Source organism: Lepidochelys olivacea (genome assembly GCF_965140295.1).
Source record: "Lepidochelys olivacea isolate rLepOli2 genome assembly, chromosome: 25".
In the NCBI taxonomy this organism is placed as follows: domain Eukaryota; kingdom Metazoa; phylum Chordata; order Testudines; family Cheloniidae; genus Lepidochelys; species Lepidochelys olivacea.
The window spans coordinates 9274398-9297366 of record NC_140435.1 but is presented as its reverse complement, the minus strand read 5'-3'; the positions used below and the strand labels follow the sequence as shown (position 1 = coordinate 9297366).

The 22969-nt window shown below is 49.6% G+C and overlaps 2 protein-coding genes across 2 annotated transcripts; one reads left to right on the top strand and one right to left on the bottom strand.

The window, feature by feature from the left end:
• Positions 1-669: 669 nt before the first annotated feature.
• PEAK3 (PEAK family member 3) lies at positions 670-8684 on the top strand (the record flags this gene model as incomplete). Its single annotated transcript, XM_084614900.1, has 3 exons — positions 670-739; positions 1772-2469; positions 7644-8684. The coding sequence occupies 3 exons, from the start codon at positions 670-672 to the stop codon at positions 8682-8684; spliced, it is 1809 nt and encodes a 602-aa protein (XP_084471026.1).
• Positions 8685-15565: 6881 nt separating this feature from the next.
• OAZ1 (ornithine decarboxylase antizyme 1) lies at positions 15566-20888 on the bottom strand. Its single transcript, XM_084614847.1, is given in 6 exon segments — positions 15566-15921; positions 16123-16208; positions 17102-17274; positions 17469-17555; positions 17557-17614; positions 20683-20888. Coding segments are annotated over 6 exon segments (657 nt in total). The 5' UTR covers positions 20805-20888; the 3' UTR covers positions 15566-15790.
• Between the last annotated feature and the right edge of the window lie 2081 nt (positions 20889-22969).

The window sequence follows — 22969 nt, the reverse complement described above, 5'->3', positions numbered from 1 at the left end:
CGCACACAATTATCCCCTGCACAGTGGGGGGAGAGGGGAACAGAACCGTGGATCAGGACGCACAAGTGCAGCGCCCTATGGAGGGAGTACGAGCGAGAGAGCAAAGAGCTGCGTGGGAGAACGTCCTGCCCCAGCCCCAGCCTTTAAGCAGAGTTGTTGGAGCCATGGTGGTCCCAGGATGTTAGCGGGAAAGACAGGTGGGGCAATATCTGTTATTAGACCAACTTCCCTTACTCCAGCGTGGCAGCTTGTCTCTTTCACCGGCACAGGTTGGTCCTGGGTGAGGTGTGGTGGCCCGCGATGTGCAGGAGGTCAGAGAAGAGATGATCCTGATGGTCCCTTACTGACCTTAAGGTCTCCTGAGTCAGAGAGATTCCCTCTCCCACCTTGGCATTGGGGCAATGCTGCCATCTACTGCAGAGAAGCAGCACAGACAATGGGCAAAGCTAGCAAACTTCCCAGGTCCCTTTGCAAATTGGAGGCCCCCAAGCATCCCCGCATCTCCTTTTCCTTTATTTCTCTTTCGCTGGCAGAGAATGGAGGAAACTTTGCTGGGAGTTTGGCCTAACCTCCCTCTTCCCTCCCTACAGGGGGATCATACCAGCCAGAAGAACGAGAAGCTCCAGCTCTCAGCTCAACTGTCCTGGCTCTGCTGAGCCACCCTCGGCAATGCAGGGCGCAGGGGCGGGCAGCCCTGCCCAGCACGGCGCCCAGGGAAATCTCATTTACAGCAACGTGGGTGAGTGGCCTCCAGCAGAGCTCAGAGGGAGCTGGGCCCCCGACTCACTGACGCAAAGCTGGGTGCAGCTGGCAGCTGTTGGCCAGTTTTTGCAAAGAGCTTGGCCCAGTGGGTGAACGTGGGGTGCTGTGTGTAATGGCCACCCTCTTGGCCGACATGGTGGGGATTGAACCGGGGACCTTGCGAGAGAAATGCATGCATTGCTATAGCCTGAGCCGAAGCTGTTTAGTTAGGGCCTGTCAGCGACTCGTGTCCCCTGTGGGTCAGGCACAGAGGGCTCATAACACACACTGAGCACTGGATTACACGGAGCACTTGACAATCTGGCCTCCCGTGCAGTGGTGGTTCTTCCCTCTTACTCCAGCCCTCCAGCTCTGAGTCCTGGTCAGTTCTTCAGTGACGTCCAGGGGAAAAGCTCAGGGTGGGGCTGGTGATTGCGCAGGGGGAGTTAGGCCTTGTGTACCCAGAGAGGTGCAGAGGGGTGAACAATAACTGCTCTCCCAGGGTCAGTGGAACAACAATGGGGGCAAGTTAACCCCCCGATTTGTACAACCAAAACCCACTGGACACAGGCTCAGTCGGCTGGATGTCAACATGGACACAACATGCTGGCCCTAACTGTGAGAGGTCCTGCAAGCTGAGTGTCGCCTCCCAATCCCCCTCCCTGGAAATGGCCCCCGCCAGTTCCACAGCTCCTCCATCCCGCATCTGAACTCTGGCCCTCCCCTCCCCTCCCATGGCTTGTAGGCTAGAGGGCAGCAGTGAGCGTGGAGGACGGATTTGAAGGTGGTGGAGATGAGACGGGCAGTTGCTCTGGAGGGTGCATTGCAGACGGAAGGGGCAGCGTGGAAGAAGGTGCAGAGATGCGTCCAGGTGAAGGACTAGTGGGGTTGGGGGATAGTGGGTGACTAGGCTAGGGATGTAGACAGGAGGTGCCCAGTGTAGGTCCTTGCAGACTCACTGAGCACCTGGGAAGCATCTTGAGGCTGGAGGTGGTGGCTGCGTAAGCGTGTAATTGTTATTCCCTTGCAGGAGAAATGCGAGCACACTTGGTGCCAGCCAAGACATGCCGAGGGGAGTCACCTGAAAAGCTCCCCTCTGAGGCCAGCAGTGATCCTCTCCCTCCACCCCTGCCAAAAAAGCAGCTCAGCAGAACCAGGTCCTTGCCCGAGATGCAGACTCATCACTACTACCCGTGCAAGAGTGCCCCCTTCCCCACGCCGCATTATGTCTACAACACCCTGTATGAGGTCTCCACACACAGCAAGGGAGGCAGCCGCAGCTACTCTGAGTCAACAGAAGGAGCTCTCTGTGGCCCTAAAAGATACTTGTCTAAGTCCCAAAGCCTGGGTGCATCTGAGCCCTGGGACGCCCTGTGTGAAGCTCACCCTGTCCCTGTCCCAAGGCACATCACCACAGAAGAACTGACGTTCACTACTCCTGATGGAGAGCTCGTCTACTTTTTCGAGGACCTGGAGAGCACAACCAACGTCTATGAGAAGGTGATGGGGTGCCACCTGGTGTCTTTGATCCATCTCACGGCAAGGGCACAGAAGATCCTGGGCGGAAAGGAGGAGGAGCAGCAGCTGATGAGAGCAGAGCTTGCAGGAAAGAAGAAGTGGGCAGATTTCACGCTCTTAGACAAGCAGCCATGTTGTGAAACAGGAGACGCCTGGTATTACCGTGTTTCCTGTTCCTCTGAGCAAGCCCAGCAAATATTCGCAGCCAAGGTAACCATAAATATTAGAGATGGGGAAAGATCTGAGTCAGGGCAGCCTGCCTGTAGCCCTGATCCGTGCGGCTCACCACCACCCCAAAGTCTGAGAATCTCAACAAAAAACAGATTTCTGGTCCCAAGGAGCCCATCCTTTGCTGCTCCTTACTAGTGAGGTGTGGGGATTAGGCAGTATGGTCTACTGGGTTAGACGTAGGCCTAGGTATCAGGAAAGTTGGGTTCTGATGCACTGGGTGACCTTGGGCAAATCTCTGCCTCTCTGGGCCTCAGTTTCCCCCTCTCTAAAATGGAGGTTACGATTCTGACCCCACCCTAGTGCAAGTGCTTTGTGATCCGTGGGGAAAGGGTGATTGTTTGATTTTATGGTGAAAATCCTCTATGAGTGACTTCATCAGCCTTGCCATGGCAGTCAGCTGTGATGGGGCCTGGCAGCGGTTTGTCACTGGGGGGGGGGGGGGGGCAGCAGGAGCCGATGAACCACGCTCCACTTGTCATGCAGCCGCCCCTAGTACGGAAGAACAACAGATCAGCTGGAGCAATCGGAAGCTCGTGTTGTATCAGCAAGACCCAGTGAGATGCTCCCCGGAGCTTTCGGGGAGGCATCAGTGGTTCTTTACACAGTTCTCAAAAGGATCCTAAAAACCATGGACGCTTTTCCCTCATAATGAGTGGATGGATGGTCCTGATTTTCAACTTTGGAACATGAAGGAGTCCGTACTGCTGGGCAAAGGTGCCCTGGGAAGGCCTCTACCCCCAGAATAGGTCCAGCCCAGGCAGCAGGGCTAGCTTCTTCCACCGTCCCCAGTGGCAGTTTTACCTGAGTAAGGAGTGCAGGGTGAGTTTCGGTTACAAAACTGGCCTGGGCTGGAGTTGAACTAGAGATGAAAGGGTGCTGAGCCAAATCCCCAAGCTCCTCAGGCATACAGCCCCCTTGGCAGACTTTCTTTGTCCACTGTTGTCTGTGTTGTGTTATCCAGCCCATTGTTCTTGGCCTCCAAGGGGCATCAGAGGGTGTTAAGAGTGAAGAGTAGAGGGGTGTGGCTTGTCGGTTCCTCCCAGCAAAGACAGGCTGATCCAGCTTGGGCTGGGAGGGGGAAATCCCATAGCACTTAACAGCCATCCTGGGGGACAGTGGTGTCTTTCACCACTGCAGCCCCATGTCAGCCTGAGTGAGCATCACCCAGGACAACGGGGGGTTCCAGGCAAAGCAGAGACTGGCACCAAGATGACTAGACTTGGGGCTCAGTGCGGGGGCTCTGGGGTTAGCCAAGAGGAGCTGCAACTCAGAACTCAGCAGATGATGGGCCAGTTTTCAGGGTGTAGAGCCCCAATTCTGGACACTGAGCACTTGAAAACCTGGCCTGACAGGCTGCAGTGATACAAGCCAGCAGCAGGAGCTGGAAGGCAGTCTGGACCAATGGTAGTCAGGGTGTGTTTACACTGCAATTGGGAGGCATGACTGCAGCACGGTTAGACGTATCCCAGCTAGCTCTAGCCTAGCCACGGTGACATGGGTTGTAGCCCAGGTTAGCCCCCAGTACATGCCCAGGTCCTAGGTGGCATCCTCCTTGGGCAGCTACCCTGCTAACGTTAGCGAGCTAGCACGATCCGACTAGCTTGGGTACGTCCACACACACTGCAGTCACACCTCCTGCCTGCAGGCTGACGGGAGAAAACGGGGTCGCAGCCTGGTCTAACAGTACGAGGGAGCAGCGTAGAGTAAGACCGAGTGCAGCCTCCATCACCCACTGAACACCCCAGGGCTGGGAATATCAGCCCATGGTTTGCTAGCCAGCGTTAACAGCCAAGCCAAGTCGCAGGTTCTCAGCAACCCAGTGGAAACAACCAGGAAGGTTTCACAAGCATCCATCACGCTCCCCAAGGCTGGGATCAGGGCAGTGGGGCAGGCGGGAGCTCCTGCAGTGTGATTTCACCCTGCTGCGTCTCATGCACCCTGCCAGCTACCATCTGACTTAGCTGCCTCAAGCCAAGTTCATCCCTGGAGGAACAACACTGGCTTCCACCAGGGAGAGATCAGACCCCGGGAATCTGTGGCACCTGTTGAGGCCACAAGTTTATAGCCCTGAAATGAAGTGAACTCGGTTCACGTGCCCTCCCTGCCCCACCCCCCCAATACTTCTTCCTCTTCTCCATTAAGCTCAGAGAAGGAACAGGGAAGGGCTAGATGGGATTTCACTGCGGGAACAGGCACCGGAAATTCCAGATCGGAATCAACAGACTGACAGGCTCAGCAGCTGCCATCACACCCCCATGCTCTGCTGGAGTTGTTAACAGAGCCAGAGGCTGGACTGGGGACCTCCAACCTTTGCCTGACCATGAGCTGCGCTGGCAACTTTGCCAGGGGCTTGGAGTCAACAGAGCAGGTCACAGTGGGCAATATTAGCCTTCCCATAAGGCAAGTTTCTTCCAAACCCAATATTATTAGAGATGAGGGTGGTAGCTGGCCATGTGCTGCATCTTATCATCATCATCATCCCTTTGGAGGCCCCCTGGTGCTAGGCCTGTACACACTCAGTGAGAGAGATTCCTTGCCCCAAAGAGCTTGAGCACCAGGACCTAAAGGTATTTAGGCAGCCAAGGCCCCTGGATTTCGCTGAATTCTGCAGTGGACCGGGAATTGCACAGCAACGTTGATTGATTACAACACTGCATTGGCTGATGTGACCTTGCAACATTTCTAGCCTGCGCTGGTTGATTTTGTTCTCTGATGTGTGCACACAATTCGTCCACTAAAACCCATGATCTGATTGGAGTCATTCCATTCACCTGCCCTCGCCCCATCTATTTGCTTCTCTCCCTGTGACTACTTGTCCATTTAGTCTGTAAGGCCCAGATCTCATAGACTTTAAGATCAGCAGGGACCATCGTAGTCATCTAGTCTGACCTCTTACACACTGCAGGCCACACTTAGCCAGAGGTTATGGGTCTGTTTCAGGAGTGGGTGAGTTACTGAAGTCCTCAAATCATGGTTTAAAGACTCAAAGTCACAGAGGATTCACCATTCACTCATTTAAACCTGCAAGTGGCCTGTGCTCCATGCTGCAGAGGAAGGCGAAACTCCACCAGGTATTTGGGCACCCGACTGCCATTGAAATCAGAGAACAAAAAAGCCCAAAGCAATCAGTACAAGCTAGAAATATTCCAGGGTCACATCAAGTAACACTGCTGTGCAATTCCTAATCCCCTGCCAAATTCAGCCACCAGTGGGAGTTAGGTGCCTAAATACCATTGAGGATCTGGGCCTTGCAGACTAAGTGGGCAAGTAGGAATAGGGAGAAGCAGCAACTAGAAGGGGCTGAGGGAGGGTGGATGGAGTGACTCTAAGGGGATGTCTACACTGCAGTGAAACACGTGGGGCTGGCTTGGGTGAGCTGACTCAGGCTCGGGTGAGCTGACTCAGGCTCATAAGGCTCAGGCTGCAGGACTGTGAGATTGCTGCACAGATGTTTGGGCTCAGGCTAGAGCCGCAGCTCTGGGACCGCATGAGAGGGGAGTGTCCCAGAGCCAGGACTCCAGCCCAAACATCTACACTAGATTTTTACAGCCCCGTGAGCCAGAGTCAACTGACCCAGGCCAGCCACGCTCCTGCCATAGGTCTTGTATTCCAGTGTAGACGTACCCTCAGATCACAGTTTAGTAGACTCCCCGTGTGCATTTTTTGTTTGTTAGGTAATGGATAAGCAGATCAGGAGCAGTCACCTCAGCTTGCCCCTGCCTAACCATTATTAGCTGGCTATGCTCTAAAGGTACCCCTGTGGAAGGGAGCCTTGAGCAGGGATTTGAAGAATAGGTTAGTGGCTGCAAATGCCTTTGAATCACCACTGGACTAGAGGGTAACATCTTTACGATTGATCAAGGCCCCTGTAATGGTGTGGGAATGGGCACCCCCTTGTGTCAGGGTGTAACATTGCCTTTAACCTTGGCTCCAGCACCTCCTGCCGGCTGGCTCACTGGATCTTCCATGGCTTGGCCCTCCACCAAGTCAGATACATGTTTAAAAACTTCCAGGGGATCCAGAAGTTCCTACTGAAAGTTCACAAAATGTCCCCATACAAAGGAGCCTTCAGTTCCCCTTCTCAGGCTATTCCTTGGCCCTTCCTTTGGACCAAGGCTTCAGGCCCACCTTGGGTTCAATATTCCTTACACTGGGCTTGCATGCCCCCTTCCTCAGGGGCTGGTAGAGGAACCCAGGCTTCCCCCACTCTACTGTGGATTCCCCACCTGGGAACCTGTCTGTATTAAGCAGCTGGGTGTGCTTCTTCAGACATGCTGCTATTTCCTTGGGACACTTCCTTCCTCTCAAGCACTTCTCCACAGCTGGTGCTTAACACAGCCTCCCTTTAGAGTTCCCAAACCTCTGGCTTCTCCCTTCTGGACTGAACTAATAACTCTTCCTGTCCTTTCGGGCTCTGCCTTTCCTGTCCCTACCTCAGGCCCTTCCCCACAGGAGCCAAACCTGCTCCTGCAGAGCTCCTTCTCTGTTGTTCCTTGTCTTAGGAGGCTTTCCCTCACTGCCTTTCCTCCTCAAGGACTCTGGCAGCTTCCCCTAGGGATCTTCCCTGCTCCTTGTAGGCTCTAGGTCAGGACTTCCCCGACAGGAGCCTATAGCTGCTACTCTCTGTGGGTCCACCCGCCTGTTTAAGTCCTATCTCAAGGCCCCCAGCCACAGGACCCTGAGCTACTTATTCCCTGTGTTCCTCTCTACAGAGGAGTCTGGCCTTCCTCAGAGAGTGGCAACACTCCTTCCTCCTCTCAACAGAGCTCCTTGAAAGGCCCAAGTGCCAAAGGGATCTTAGCTAGCTCCACCCCTCTGGCCAGAAGTCAAATTAGTTAATCACCCTCCAGCTGCAGAGCATGACTCTAATTGTTTTTTTTTTCCATTTCTAGCTGGAGACAGGAGTCCCCCCCATCATAGTCCCCCTGTGTTATTCAGCATGTCAGACCTAATTTGTGCCCCAAGGTGTCTCCAATGTGTGTAGCAGATCTGCCCCAAATTCTGTAGCAAACTGGGAATCACACAACTGTGTTAAGTGACTGCAACAGTCACTTGGCTGGTGTGACCCTGGAAATGTTCTAGCCTGCACTGATTGATTGTGTTCTCTTTATCACATCCAGCTGACTATGTGTTGCTGGTTCTTGCCCTAACAGGTCCATAAATCCTATCCCTGCAATCTCTCGGTACAGATGTCTGTAGAAGCTCATTTCAACATTCAGCAAGTGTTTAGCTACTTCCTTGATTCCCTCCCTAAGGACCTCATGCCTGTGGAAAGGCCTCAGAAGCTAGATCAGTTCTGTCCTGGAGAGTGTGAGGAAGCTGTTTCCAACAGTGCATCCCCTCCTCTTACCCAGGTGGCCATCTCTCCTGAGGTTCCTTATCAAACCCTGGCTGATTTTGTGAAGGGATCACAAGATCTCCACAGCTCCAGGCCCGGGCACTATGAACGCCTGGCTTGCCTCCTCATGCTGCAGTTGTGTACAGGGCTAGAGCATCTCAAGCAGCAGAAGGTTGCTCACTACAACATTCACATGGAGAACCTGCTCTTGGTGCATTGTCCATCTCCTCACCAGGGCCAGCAGGACAAAGATCCATCTGCAGAGCTGTCGCTTCCAAGGTTGGTCATCAGCAACTTCTCTAAAGCTACAGGAAAGAAGACATCTACTTCTGCGGCCCAAGATCCAGACCGAGTCAGCATGGCCCCCAAATGGCTCTCTGTGGCTCACTTCCAAAATGCAGAGGGGTTCCAGGTAGGCATATTGGTCTATGAGATCTTGCATCAGCCCAGCCCCTTGGAGAAGCCCTCAGGACTCAGGATTGGTGACCTCCCTGCCATCCCAGCCCTGTCCATCTATTCGGGGGGGCTCCAGAACCTGGCCACCCTGCTTCTTCACCCAGATCCGCACAGGAGTGTGTCCATCGAACAAGCAAAGAACATGCTGCAGGTCTTGCTGTGGGGACCACGCCAGGAGCTCTTTGCCAGGAACCAAATCACTCCGGTCTTGCTCCGGAACTGGGTGGCCATTAAAAGGGTGCTGTTGCTGCTGAAGTTTGCAGAGAAGGCGTCTGAGGCAGAGGTGACCATACGGCTGGAAGAGTGGCTGTGCTGTTTGTACTTCACAGAGACCCCCGAGCACACGCTCCTCCACACCCTCAGCATTCTGCTTGCTTTAGAAAGCCCGGGGGCACATTAGACTTAACAGCTTATGCATCAGTTATGAAATACCTAGATTCTCTGGGCCCTAAGATTCATCTCAGCTCTTCATTCTTCAGAAGAAGACACCCTGAGTTTTATGCAGCTAACTGGGGGGAGGGTGGGAGGGGGGGGAGAGTAGACTTTTAAGACTTGGGTCCTGTTTACTCTAAAGTTTGTGGCACTTTGACTAAGAATAGGGCCAGAGAGGCCAGGTACAGCTAGACTGCCGCAGGTGGAGTTCTGGGGTGGAATGTACCTCCCTGCTCCCTGACACACAGAGGGACTGGGCAGCTTGCTCAGCATCTTGCATCCATTAGGGACCCAGTCCTACTCCCGTTGACTCACACAGCCAGCTCCTAAATATCTGCCATGGGGTATTTCTCATGTGTGTTTCCAGGATAAACCTCATGCTGTTTACTACTCATATCCCTGCCCTTTCCAGGTCCCCTTTGTGCAATCTCTCCATCCTCTTCCCTTCAGGTTCACGCCTTCTTCCTGTTCCTGGGAACTTCATAAACATACTGTTTACACCTCTAACCTGCCCCTCCAACTCTTTAGTGATTGTTCAAAATAAGATGGAGCCAAACTCCCTAGTAGACCAATCCCCATAACTGTGCACTCTGCAGTGTATTCTACCCTTGGTTTAGGCTCCTTCTGCCAGTTTTCAGTCCATGATGCAATGTTTTGTACCAAATTCCCTGGAGTTTTTCTGGGAAGACTTTCTTCCTGAGGGCCAAATGTTCCAATACATACTCACCAGGTCATCTGAGTAAGGGTTACAGGAGTTGACCTTTAGACACAAAATCTTCCTGGAAGCATCCTCCTCCCCACCCCATATCTGCATCCACTAATTCTGTCATTTTGTTTAGAAAATAGACTCCAGTTTGTCTTAAAGGTAATGTTATTAAGGAGAAATATGATACATCTGATAGACTTACTCTTATTAAAAGTTGATTGTTACATAATCATTACCATGGAGGATGTATTTCAAAGGGAGAAATTTATCAACCCTGTAGCAGAAACCTTCAATAAAAACAGGATCCTGCTGAATCTTAAATGCTGTCCATTCAAATTCTTACTTTTTATGACATTAGCACTCTGCATGACATGTCCAGGAAAAAACATAAAGCCAAGCTTCACTGCTCTGTGCGTAGGTCTAATAGCATAGGTAGTATGATGAACAGTTTGGATCTGTTTGTGGCTACCCCATGTGGGTGCACTGGTGGAGACGGACTTCAGAAAACCAACCAACCAACCCAGAGCTCACCATCAGAATCAGCCTGCAAAGCATATCTGTGGGTGATTATGAAGGCCAGTGAAGCTGGCCACCCAGCAGCAACTGCATGTGAATTGTAAATCCCTACTTTGGGTGTGAGGTCTGTCTTTGGACTCGCTAGGCCTCCTAGACTATCCTTGACAGGTGTTTGTCCAACCCCTTCTTAAAAACCTCCAGTGACAGGAATTCCACAAACTCCCTTTGAAACCTATTCCAGAGTTTAACTATCCTGATGGTTATAAAGTCTTTCCTAATATCTAACCTAAATCTCCCTTGCTGCAAATTAAGCCTAACCGTTCTTTTCCTATCTTCAGTGGACATGAAGAACAATTGATCGTGGTCTTCTTTATAACAGTTCTTAACATATTTGAAGAGTGATCAGGTCCCTACAATCTTTTCTCAAGATTAAATCATGATTGGATATAGCAAATTTTTGCTTCAATGAAGTATACAAATATTGTCAACACTGTAGTCAATGGAAGCTACAGATGTTAAGCACCTTTGATAATTATGCCAATCTTATTAGCTTTCTAACTGTGGATTTAGGAACCTAACTTTAGGCCTGGCTGTGCAAGACTAATCAGGTTTACAGCATAGTAGAAGCTTAATTTGTTTCTGACCTCTCAAAATCATTGTCAGATAGATAGGCTTCTGAGAGGTAAGTCATCAAGAAAGAATGGGTTTGTGGGCAGACTGCACCCTTCCAACACAGGCTTCGCCTGGACAATGCTTTCCTTTACACAAGATGCTTACTTCCAAAGTGTCTGCTTGCTAACACAGTGAGCCAAAGAACGTTTTAGTCTGGTTTTGGCTTATGCTGAGCCATGTCAGTTACACACATACATGCCTATCTGGTAGATTATAATGTCTGGGAATTTTCATAGAAAGGACTGTCTTGTGGTTAAAGTACAGCCCTAGGAGTTAGGATATCTGGGGTCTATACTCAGCTCTGCCACTGATTTTCTGAGTGACCTTGTTAGCCTTTTCTCAGTGATCTCCTGCAATACTTTGCCTGGGTGCGAGATGGCAGTACAACGCCTAGCACTAGCAGCAGCAAAACAAAGAAACAAAATTATCGGTTATGCTTGCTCCAGTCTAATCATGCTCCTGTTTATTTACCACAGGCCTAAGTGGGCTCTCAGTTACACTGACACAAATCCAGAAGAACTGCAGCAATGTGAATGCAATTACTTTGGGTTCACATCAGGGACCCACATTATTTTAATCTATTTATTCGTTCGTACACTGTCCAAATCACTGCCGTACCTGAGTGCCTCACAGTCTTTAATGTGTTTATCCTCTCAACACACCTGTGACATAGGTCAGGATTGTCCCCATTTTAAAGATGGAGAACAAAGCACAGAGCAATTTAGCAATTTGCCCAAGGTCGTACAGAATGTCTGCAGAGGAACAAGGACATGAAGCCGTGTCACCCAAATTCTGTGCTTGTGCCCTAACCACGGGAACGTCTTTTATTCTCTTTTAAAATTATAATCCTTTGACTTTTATCCTGCGATACTATCACCTTAAAAATGACACTTCTGTCTGCAATTTGTCTGAGACACAAGGTGGGAGAGGTAATATCTTTTATTGGACCGACTTCGAGCTTGGAAGCTTCTCTCTTTCACCAACAGAAGTTGGTCCAATAAAAGATATTCCCTCCCCGACCTTGTCTCTCTCTCATCCTGCAACCAACACAGCTACAACACTGCAATTTGTATGTAATATTGCTACAAATGACAGTCAATGACCATCATTGAAAGTTACACTCCAGCCACTCGCAAGGTTACACACAGTCAATCTAATGCCTTTATGCATTTGAGAGCACTTCCCGTTACAGTCCGTCGGACATCTTGTTGTTTATGTGGGTCTTTCACACAGCAAGAGAGGAGAGACTAACATTTTTAAAAGTAGGCAAATGTGACTGCAAAATGACAAAATCTTGGCAAAGGACATAGGCAGCAGTATCATTATAATTGATCATTTGGAGCGTGGAAGCACCCAGGAGCCCCAGTCATGGACGAAAACTCCATTGTGCAAGGCGCTGTACAACACAGAACGGTCCCTGCTCCAAAGAGCTCTCAATTTTTAATTCCTTTTGTCACTAGACTAAATCAATTTCAGTGTAATGGCATCCCCTTTAAAGCCCTCAATATTACTGCTGACTGGAATCTGTACCATTCCTGGCTGACTCCCTGTACATTACTGCAACAGAAAACAGTTAAACCTTAAGCAGTTAGTTAGTGGTTTATTCCAAGCTTAATACTTCCTTTAAATAAATTCAATTTTAAGCAATTATTTTAACTGTATTATGCAATACGGCAGCATTGTTTAGCAGCTTAAAGCTAAGCTTGGAATCCAGCCAAGGAGGAGTCGTATAAATTGAGTTCTATACAGCATGTGTCCTTAAAAGCCAAGCTCCTAAGTGGATGTTAAAAGTCACTGTCGATGCTAAAAGTATATGCTATAATGAATGATTGACAGAAGGCAGTTCAGGTGCTCTTATTTACCCTAGCTTGCAATACAAGGACAAAGATCTAAGTGGGATCACTCAAAACTGATGAAAGGAAATGCTTTTCCACACAGCACAGTCCGTCTGTGGAACTCTTCCCCCCAAGCTCTCAACGAGGCCAAGAGCTGAGCAGGATTAAACAAACACATTATAGAAGAGACCATCCACATTACAAGAGCAAATCTTAAAGACTGTTGAGTTTGGGAAGAAATATAAAGCTCAAAGTTCAGGGCATAAGCTGACCTTTAACTACATGAATCCAGAGGAAAGCGCCACTGCAGGGCCTCTCCCTCCAAAGCAGCTGATGCTGACCACTGTGGAAGAGACAGTACTGAACCAGATGGGCCACCACTCTGATACAGTCCCTTCATTTTCTGTGCTTCTAACAAGCTTCTGGTGAAATTAACAAAATCCAATTAAATGCATCTCTAGAAGCTGGATTCGCTTTGAGTTTGTTTGTTTTTATTTTAAATAACCATTTTCCTGAGTTGGGCTTTTTTTTTATTTTCTCTTCCACCTCTTGGTGTGGGCATCCCAACAGCCAGCAGGGGGGGCATATGTTGGCTCTCTAGCAGGCATTGCTTGCTACGTGCAGGCACCGAGTCCCTTTCCGTGCACATAGGTCACCACCAACCTTGTCTCAGATGGGCCATAAGCCCTGTGCTGATACCATCCATCACCCAACCGCTTCACGGGGGCCAGCCTTCCCGACAACACTCATCCTGGTGCATCTCACACTGTCTCCACACTATTTTTCTCCTGAATTTCCTCTCGGTTGCTAACCACTTGTGGAAGCAATGGTGGGGGTATTAACATGACTGAGATTTCCAGGCAGCTGCCAACATTTAAGCCAGTGCCTACATTTGCCCAGACCAGGGTTAAGTGACAGGATAGTAAAGTCACCTGGACTCCACTAGAGCTCTCACCCTCACTAGCATGAGTAGTACCGGTGAGAAATTTTAGGGGAGGCTATCTTCATGCCATCTGGACCAGGGAGAGCACCTGGCAGGGATTCACTTGTCCCTGCTGTCTTCCCCCTTCCTCTGTGCAGAGGATTCAGTGGCTGGGTACCTACTTATTTGTCAGCTCAGCAGAGAAGATTCTGTCAAACCCTAATGACAAGCTCTCAGCCCCAAGGAGGGGAATGCAGTGACAAAATAAACAGCATGTCTCAGCTGCAGGTGACATGGGGTTTCTGCTCCCTTTGAGACATGCCTCTGCTCTTTCTAGTGCTTCCCAGCTATAAATAGGGCAGCAAGGCCTCCCCTCCAGGCCCCGGCTCACCTACACGTCTAGACTGGTTTATCGACCTTTGTTACTCAAGCTGACTTCACTGGCGTCTACAAGGGCTGCAGTGAGCAGAAGGCCCAGTGTCCAAATACAGTCTTTGGAAAGAGCTAGCTTCCGTAAACTAGAACCATTTAATGATTTCGTTAGCAATAAATGACCCAGTATGCAAAACCAAACACTCCTACCAGGAAACTTAAGTCTCAAGGGATTCTATGACCTCATCCAATGCTCCAGCTGTCACCAAAGAGGCAGTACCCAGGTAGAGGAAGGAGATATAGAACACCTCCAGTCATCGCAACCAGAGATTGTTTAAGATGTATTAGAAAATGGATATGCTTGAAGGGCACAGAGGAATTCCCTTTATATTAAATATACTGCCTAGTAAATCATCACTCATCATTTAAGGCATCGGTGGAGAATCATTGATTCACTGCTAATGTACTAGTCAAAGTGTGGATGACGCTCCAAGCAAATGGTGAATAACCTACCACCCATTATGAATGCTCTTATCTCAGACCAGCCATTAAATCACCTAATGCTGCCTGAAAGTTTACTGGGATGTGTTCAACATCTATGCCTCATCCCCATTTTAGTGTGCCAGGGAATCAGGTTTTAGGTATGGACTACATAATAGCAGGAGAGGGTTTATCACTGGCAATCTGCTACCAGCAGGAGGTCACACAGTAAGACTCCAAGGATTTAATCCTGGACATGGAGGTTAAAGTAAACGCTGGCAGATTATGATCATATGACACCATATAAACATCCAGATTTTACATTACAGATCAAAAAGAGGTGGAATTGTGGTCTGTATTCAAAGTATCCAACTCAATTTTTACTGAAACTAAACAAACCCAAAAAGGCTACAAGGTAAAGCAAGTAGCCAAGTCAGAGACCTATTTCTACACCTAGACTGTTTACTGACAGAGTCCTGAGGTTTTCATGTCCATCTTCCTTTCACACCAAGGCAATATCTTTTTATGCATCCTGTAAACCCTCTACAGAACAGGGACTGTGGCTTTGTAAACGTTCAGGCTCCACAAGCAGTTCTAAGACTCTTCTTCCTTACGAGTTACTGATTACCCATGAAATATTAACAGGTCTAGCTGAACACATCATTGGTGCCGAAAAAAGCTGGCTCAGATCAATGTAAAATTGTGTACCACTGAAATGTGAGTGCAAGGTACACTTGACACAAGTGATTAATACAGGGGTGGCCAACCTGAGCCTGAGAAGGAGCCAGAATTTACCAATGTGCATTACCAAAGAGCCACAGTAACACATCAGCAGCCCCCCATCAGTTTCCCCCTTTGCCACCTGCACCTCCTGCCCACCAGCAGCCCGGATCAGCACCTCCCAATCAGCTGTTTCATGGCATGCAGGAAGCTGGGGGGGGGGGGGGGAGCAAGGAAGCCGGCTAGGCTCAGGGAGGGGGTGGAGTGGGGGCAGGGCCTGTGGCAGAGCCAGGGGTTGAGCAGGGAGCACCCCCCGGCACATTGGAAAGTTGGCGTCTGTAGCTCCAGCCCCAGAGTCGGTGCCTAGACAAGGAGCCCCAGGTTGGCCACACCTGGATTAATACATCCAGACAGGTCACATTACAAAGTCAGCAAGGAGGGTGGACTAAAGTTAGTCTCGCAGCCCTTACCTACCATTTTGATTCAAAAGCCTGGGATACACCTTCCCAGCCAGAGGGAAGTCTTAAACATCTTAAACCAGCAATAAAAAGTAAAATATAAATTTTTATTTAGAATTAAAGCAAATACTTCGGTATCACAAACACAATATTAAACTTCAAGAAATATACTGCTAATTTGGAGTGAGCATTTATTTGCACAATCACAACATGCGCACAAATTCAGAAAAGATGAAGTTTGAAATTTTCAACATCCCACCACCAAAGCAGTTGGTCACAATATTTTGTACAAAGAACAAACAATTATATGTACTGTATAATAGATGTTGACAAAATTTCTACAGTTTCATCTTTATAGACAACAAGAAAGCTCTAAGAGGCAAACATTGCAATCTATTCTTCTTCTGAAGTCTCTCTCTCAAACGTATAGGCCATGAAGCAAGCATCTGGTCTCTTGGGGACAAGGGGATGCCCTGGTCTCACAATCTCAAAGCCCAAAAAGCTGAAAGTACGGAGCAATGCAGCTGCAAAAAGTAGAAAGAATACAAGTTTAATCTGATATTCGGGTCACTAGACAATCCCTACTGGCCAACAGAGCAGTAAGGAGACATCTGAAGAGACCAATTTCTATAGATATATTGCAGTTACATTTATATGAAGCTACCTTTCTATGTTAGTGAAGTCACATGGTGAAAACAATTTAACAGGCTTCAATTTACACCCACCTCTGTCATCTCTGTTCTTGTGGAAGCAAATGAAAACGTGATCAACCTGAAGCTGTTCTTCAGCGAACTCAAGAAGAACTGCAAAACTAAAGTGGAATATCAGTGAGACGGACAATTCCTCCCACAACGTTGTGGAGGCAAATTTTCAAGCAAGTGAACTCACGGGCACATCTGCACCTGCAAATGTGTGTGCCTGAATCAGGCAGCAGTGTAAGTACCCAGGTTCACACTGACAGCTAACAAAGGCTGTGCCTCAGCCCTCTTCAGATTTACCCTTGAAGTCACACAGCCCAATTAGACTTCCAGCATTACGCTCCGAATTAGCATATAACACTTACAGTGATAGGTGCCACTGCACTTTAAGGCCCACATACCAACAGAAGTTAGTTAAGGGTTGAGGAATAAAAGTGGAATATCTGGAGTTCTTTTACTTGTAAGAGCACAAATCAGCCCTGTAATCTTTCACTATTAATAAGTTAAGATTGTCATTTAAGGAGGAAAGTTAAGTCAGACTAAACCTTTCCACAACTAAAAAAGGCAAGTATGTTTATGCTGCTTTAGAGCTAGCTTCCATCTCTGAAGACTCAGGATCACAGTGTGAATGAAAAGTGAGATTTAGATTATATTCTCACTAACATTTAGGGATCTGGGGCAAAAATTGGGGATTGGTCCTGCTTTGAGTAGGGGGTTGGACTAGATGACCTCCTGAGGTCCCTTCCAACCCTGATATTCTATGATTCTAACACATGCCCAAAATAGGAACAATATTTAGCACTGTTATAGCACTTTACAAATAATCAGACGTGTGTCATGATTGGAACAGAAGAAATTCTATAGCCAAGGAAGCCTGCATGATAAACCAATCATCAGCTGTAAGTGGATGTAGCCAATACAGAACTATCACTCTTCGGGAGCACTGAAGGTAATTCCTATTTAGAAAAGAGAAGTTAAAGAGCAGATTACACTCTATCCCGCATACCTGTCTTTGCTCCCTTCAGGCAGAGCACCACTGGGAATTTCAATATACAGGTTGTTGTTGTTCAGCACTGCCCTCCAGTTAACATGTTTGGCATCTGTAAGCCTTGACTGGACATTGAGAATTCTTGTCCTGTTATTAGATGTTAGTTCCTCTGTTACATTCAGCCGATTATCCTGTTACAGCAAGATGGGAAGTTACTTCTAATTCATCACAAATTTGAAATTAAACTCATGGAAGTGCACAAAGTTCTTGAACACTGCCATCAGGATTTGTATTATAGCCTTCACCATATGAAAAGCCATTAATACACTAAGAAAACGAAAGACTGCATGCAAAGACTGCATGGTATTAGATTGCATATACTTACAGAATAAAATAAATTAGCTGAAAGATTGTGATCCCTCTGACTATTCCCTCGCCCACCTGGGATCTTCAGGGGTGGGTGAGGGACATCAGGAGCACCACCGAGGCCCCGGACCCAGGTTACTACAGCAATTGAAAGAAACCCTGGAACTAAAGAAAATCATAATTTCAGTTAAACTACATAAAGCCTAGATAAAGACAAGAAGCAGCATTCACGTTTTATATCACATTTTAAACAGGAAACACACTGAAAACATGCTATTAGCCTGAGCTTATGAAAGCAAAATTAAGTCTTAACTTGCATTTATACAGCAAAGGGAAAGGAGTGCCTTGACATAGGATAAAAACATGTAGGTTGCAAGGGGCCTCTGTTCACAAAAACAAGAGACATTAAATGTACACCCATGATGCTCAAGCTATCAAGTCCACAAAAGTCAGGAAAGCTAAGCATTTGGTGACATTTAAAGTGAAGGCTGAAAAAAACCCACAAATGATATCTAAGAACTTAATTATGAATTTTACAGTTAAATTAACCTGTAAACATCATCATCAGGCATGACAAATGAAACATTTCTAAATTATGAAATAGCCTCCATGTGCCATCTCACAATTTTAATGAGTAATTCCCACTAAAGCCAATAAAAGTTCTGCACAGGCAAGAACTGAAACTTGACATTCTTCTTCCCTCTTGACCAGTTTGTAGTTTATGTATGAACATTCTGATCACAGCAGCACCGGTACTATAATTCCCAATTCTAAGGTTAACTACAGTTTTAGTTATAACTGATTTTAGAATTTATTTTAGTTTTATGTGAAACAGTGTTTCCTTGGCAGATGTCCTATGCCCCTGTGCATACAGATCAGACCTGGTGCTGAGTTTGTTAGGGAAGTACTCACATTGTTTCTCTACATTCTGGAGAGTTTAAGTAGATTCTACTTGTTTTTTGGTACCTCCAGATTGCTTTCACCATTCAAAGCTCACGAGGAAGGAGTAAGTTTGTGATATTAAATACTTTAAAATGTCTATTAAGTAAAAAATTGAAGACTGTTCCCTTAAAATATCACTAATCTGAAAACCTACTTGAAGTTTTCATATTGAGCATCTTTAAAAAAAATTTCCAATGCAGAGCATTTATACTGCTCTGTTAAGTTTAATACTGATCATTACTACAGAACCCTCTATTTAAAGCATTCCAGCCTCTTGAAACTACTATTAAACCTATTTTTTCTCCACACGTTGTTTCATGCGATCAGTAAGACTGCTTGCCTGATCAGCTTTATACTGTAACAAGAATGACTGCTGTGCCCATTAGCCCCTCCCTCTGCACCATCTTTCACCCTGCAGGCTTACACTTTGGTTGCGTCATCTCAGCAGATGCAGCAATCGAGGCCCTTAGGGAAATTTTCACAATCGTCCTATCTGTGAGTGCCAGCAGCCATTTGCAAATCGGTATAAACATGTACAAAATAATCCACCATTTTGCTCAGTCCAAATGCATTTGAGATTTCCAAATCAGACAGAAAATTGTGGGGAGACAAACAGACCACTGATTAGAAAGCCTCTGAACAGCTATATATTGACAGGTACAATATCATATGCTGAAAGTGATCAATAAAGGGGACCATTGTGAAGCTATAATATGAATGTATTATACTGCATAAAGTTAAGAGTCCAGGACCAACTGATATCAATTGTATCTGATCCCTCAGTTCTATTCATTTCCAAAGTGCAGCCGTTTTACAGTAAAGAATTCAACTGGTTCTCTAATACATGCATTAAACATTTATTTTAATATTCCTTTTCAGTTTAATTATAGAGCAGTGTAGCTCACTGTCCTCGTGTGATAAGAACCACATTTTTATTTATTAAGCAGTTGTATAGAACTGCATATATAGGAAGTTTTAAATACAAATTTCCTGAGTTCTTTCATCTAGTGGTATTTCATCTTTTTTCAGTAAACAGTTTTGTAGCATAACAAAGGCTGATTTAGCTTTGGGAGTTACTTTTAATACCCCATTTTAAAGTTGTGCTCATTGTGTGGTCTTTATATGGCCTTCCTTTTGGACTGTAATGTTCTTTAAACAAAAATGGCTTCTTAAAATAGTCCCTGAAAAGGGAAAGCAAGTCTTATAATGCATAACTGGTTTGATAGCTACTTTCTGTTCCTCGCAGAAGTCTTAGTAATTTTCAGATGTTTTCATCCCCAGCAATTGTTTAAACTGCATCAGAGGATTAAGCAGCCAGCTTTTATAACACTCTTACCTTCTACTTTAGGCTAAGCACCTTGATTCGTTTCCATGCACATAAATACACCCTTCCATAAAGGCTCTCACATTTCCCACTCTCCTGCCATTCTGAACTAATCATGTTCCAACTATCAGACGAAAAGCTTTCATACCAGCAGCAGTCTATTGCTTTGAGGCAGTCATTTCTATTCGGTCTTTCTTTATTGAGGATTTTTACTGAGAAGTAGCCACAAGTGACCAGCAAAATACATTCATGCCTCTGCTAATCGGTTAGTTATTCTGGCAATTTCAGCAGCAAGTGATGTGGCTGCTGTTTACATCTAACTGCTCTTTAACTGTCACGTGGCAGGTTAAGGCTCGGTGTTATTTTAATGGTTGCATTACGGTGTGCCGGGACTGAACAGTGCTATGGGGACGGCAACGTTCCTCAGCCCAGCTGCTGCTCTGCTGGGCTGGAGACGAAGTTAACGCAGCCCAGCAACGGGTTTGTCCAGGGGGCCACCGATGGCCTCGGACAGGACCCGGAGAATCCGGCGGGGGAGGGGACTCACCTGCTCGGAGGGGGAAGCAGGAACCAGGCCTGTGGGGGGAGAAAGGGGGCGACGACTCCCACGTGCGCGAGAGTGGGGTGGGGGTGGGGTGGGGGGTTTAAAGGACCTCATAACGCCCGCGCCCTGGCGGGAGGGAATCCCCCAAAGGGGCTAAGCCACCGCCCAGCCCCTCCAGCCAACCCATGGGCCCCTCCACGTCACCCAAGTGATCCCCAGTCCCGTCCCCCCCCCCCGCTTCCTGGGTGGCCAGGACGCCCGCGAGATGAGCCTGGCACCCACACCCAGGGCGCTGTCCTCAAGGGGCACAAGGCTAGGCCCGGGCCGGGGGACCGACGCAGCGCCGGGGGCAGATGGGGGCGGCCCGGGCTGACGGGCTGGGCACGGCGGGGGGTGAGGGCTGAGGCGGGCCCGGCCCCTCACCTGCTCTGTCCGGCACTGAGGCTCAGCACGGCGGGCATGATGATGGTGGTGCTTTTATTCCCCTCTTTCTCTCTGGCGAAGCAGTGACTGTTGAGTATCCGCTGCAGGGAGGATTTCACCATCCGGCCGCTCTGGTCCGAACCCCGAAACCCTCCGCCGCCTCCCCCCGGCCCACACTCTGCCGTACAAAATGGCGCCTGCCCGCCCAGCGGCCCCTCTTGTAGCCGCTCCGGGAGACTGGCCACGCCCCTCCCGGGGGCCACGCCCAATCAACGGCGCCCACGCCCTCTGGAGGGTGACGGCCCCTGTGCGGTAAACGGCCAACTGTCCGCCAGGGAGACTGGCTCCCCATTGGCTGAGGACATTAACGGGGTGGGAGGGGGGAGCGATGAGTTCTCTTCCTATTGGCTGGTAAGAGGATGACGCTAAAACGAGGCCTGGAGCGGGCTCTTCACTGGCTCGGCGGTTCTGATTGGCTGCGGACGGAGGGGGTTGAGCAGCGTTTGATGTGCTGGCCTCCTATTGGGGGAAGGCTGACGGCGGCGCCAACGTTCACGCCCCGCGCAGAGCTCGTTTCGTGTCCCGAGTTCGCCTCCCACTGCCTGAGGGAAGGGGGCCGGAGGCGCTGTGCGCATGCGCTGGCCTCGAAGCCGCTGAGCTTGGGTAGCGTCCTCCGGCTCTTGTCTGTGGGGAAACCGACCTGGTCCCTCGTTATCTCCGCAGCCTCGGTGCCGGGAGCCCCTCGGCCTCCCCTCCTGCTCCCCAGCTCCCACACCGAGTCCTCTCCCTCCCACACCCACCGACTCCTCGGCCTCCCCTCCCCCTCCCCAGCTAGCCCTAGCTCCCACACCGACTCCTCTCCCTCCCCTCCCCGGCTAGCCCTAGCTCCCACACCGACTCCTCTCCCTCCCCTCCCCCTCCCTGGCTAGCCCTAGCTCCCACACCGAGTCATCTCCCTCCCTCCACCACCCACTGACTCCTCTCCCTCCCCCTCCCCTCCCCCTCCCTGGCTAGCCCCAGCTCCCACACTGAGTCCTCTCCCTCCCCCACCCACCGACTCCTCGGCCTCCTAGCCCCAGCTCCCACACCGACTCCTCTCCTCCCCCTCCCTGGCTAGCCCTAGCTCCCACACCGAGTCATCTCCCTCCCTCCACCACCCACTGACTCCTCTCCCTCCCCTCCCCCTCCCTGGCTAGCCCTAGCTCCCACACCGAGTCCTCTCCCTCCCACATCCACCGACTCCTCGGCCTCCTCTCCCCAGCTAGCCCCAACTCCCACACCGACTCCTCTCCCTCCCCTCCCCCTCCCTGGCTAGCCCTAGCTCCCACACTGAGTCCTCTCCCTCCCACACCCACCGACTCCTCAGCCTCCCCTCCCCAGCTAGCCCCAGCTCCCACACCGACTCCTCCCCTCCCCCTCCCTGGCTAGCCCTAGCTCCCACACCGAGTCATCTCCCTCCCTCCCTCCACCACCCACCGACTCCTCAGCCTCCCCTCCTGCTCCCGAGCTCCCACACCGAGTCCTCTCCCTCCCACACCAACCGACTCCTCGGCCTCCCCTCCCCGGCTAGCCCCAACTCCCACACCGACTCCTTTCCCTCCCCTCCCCCTCCCTGGCTAGCCCCAGCTCCCACACCGACTCCTCCCCTCCCCCTCCCTGGCTAGCCCTAGCTCCCACACCAAGTCATCTCCCTCCCTCCCTCCACCACCCAGCAACTCCTCGGCCTCCCATCCTGCTCCCCGGCAAGCCCCAGCTCCCACACCGAGTCCTCTCCCTCCCCCACCCGCTCACTGACTCCTCGGCCTCCCCTCCCCAGCTAGCCCCAGCTCCCACACCGAGTCCTCTCCCTCCCTCCCTCCACCACCCACTGACTCCTCGGCCTCCCATCCCGCTCCCCGGCAAGCCCCAGCTCCCACACTGAGTCCTCTCCTTCCCCTACCCACCGACTCCTCGGCCTCCCCTCCCCAGCTAGCCCCAGCTCCCCCACTGACTCCTTTCCCTCCCCCACCTCTCCACCAACTCCTCGGCCTCCCCTCCTTCTCCACAGATGCCTCCCAACCCCCTTACCGACTACTCAGCCTTCCCCTCCCTTGCCGGAGCTCCCACACACCCTGCTCCTTGTCTCCCCTTCCCTTTCTACACAGCCAGCCCTCACACCAACCCCTCTGGCTTCCCTCCCCATGTGGGTGCAGGCTTGGAGCTACAAAGAGTCATGAATAGGGCCCTACCAAATTCATGGCCCATTTTGGTCAATTTCACTGTCATTGGATTTTTAAAATAATAAATT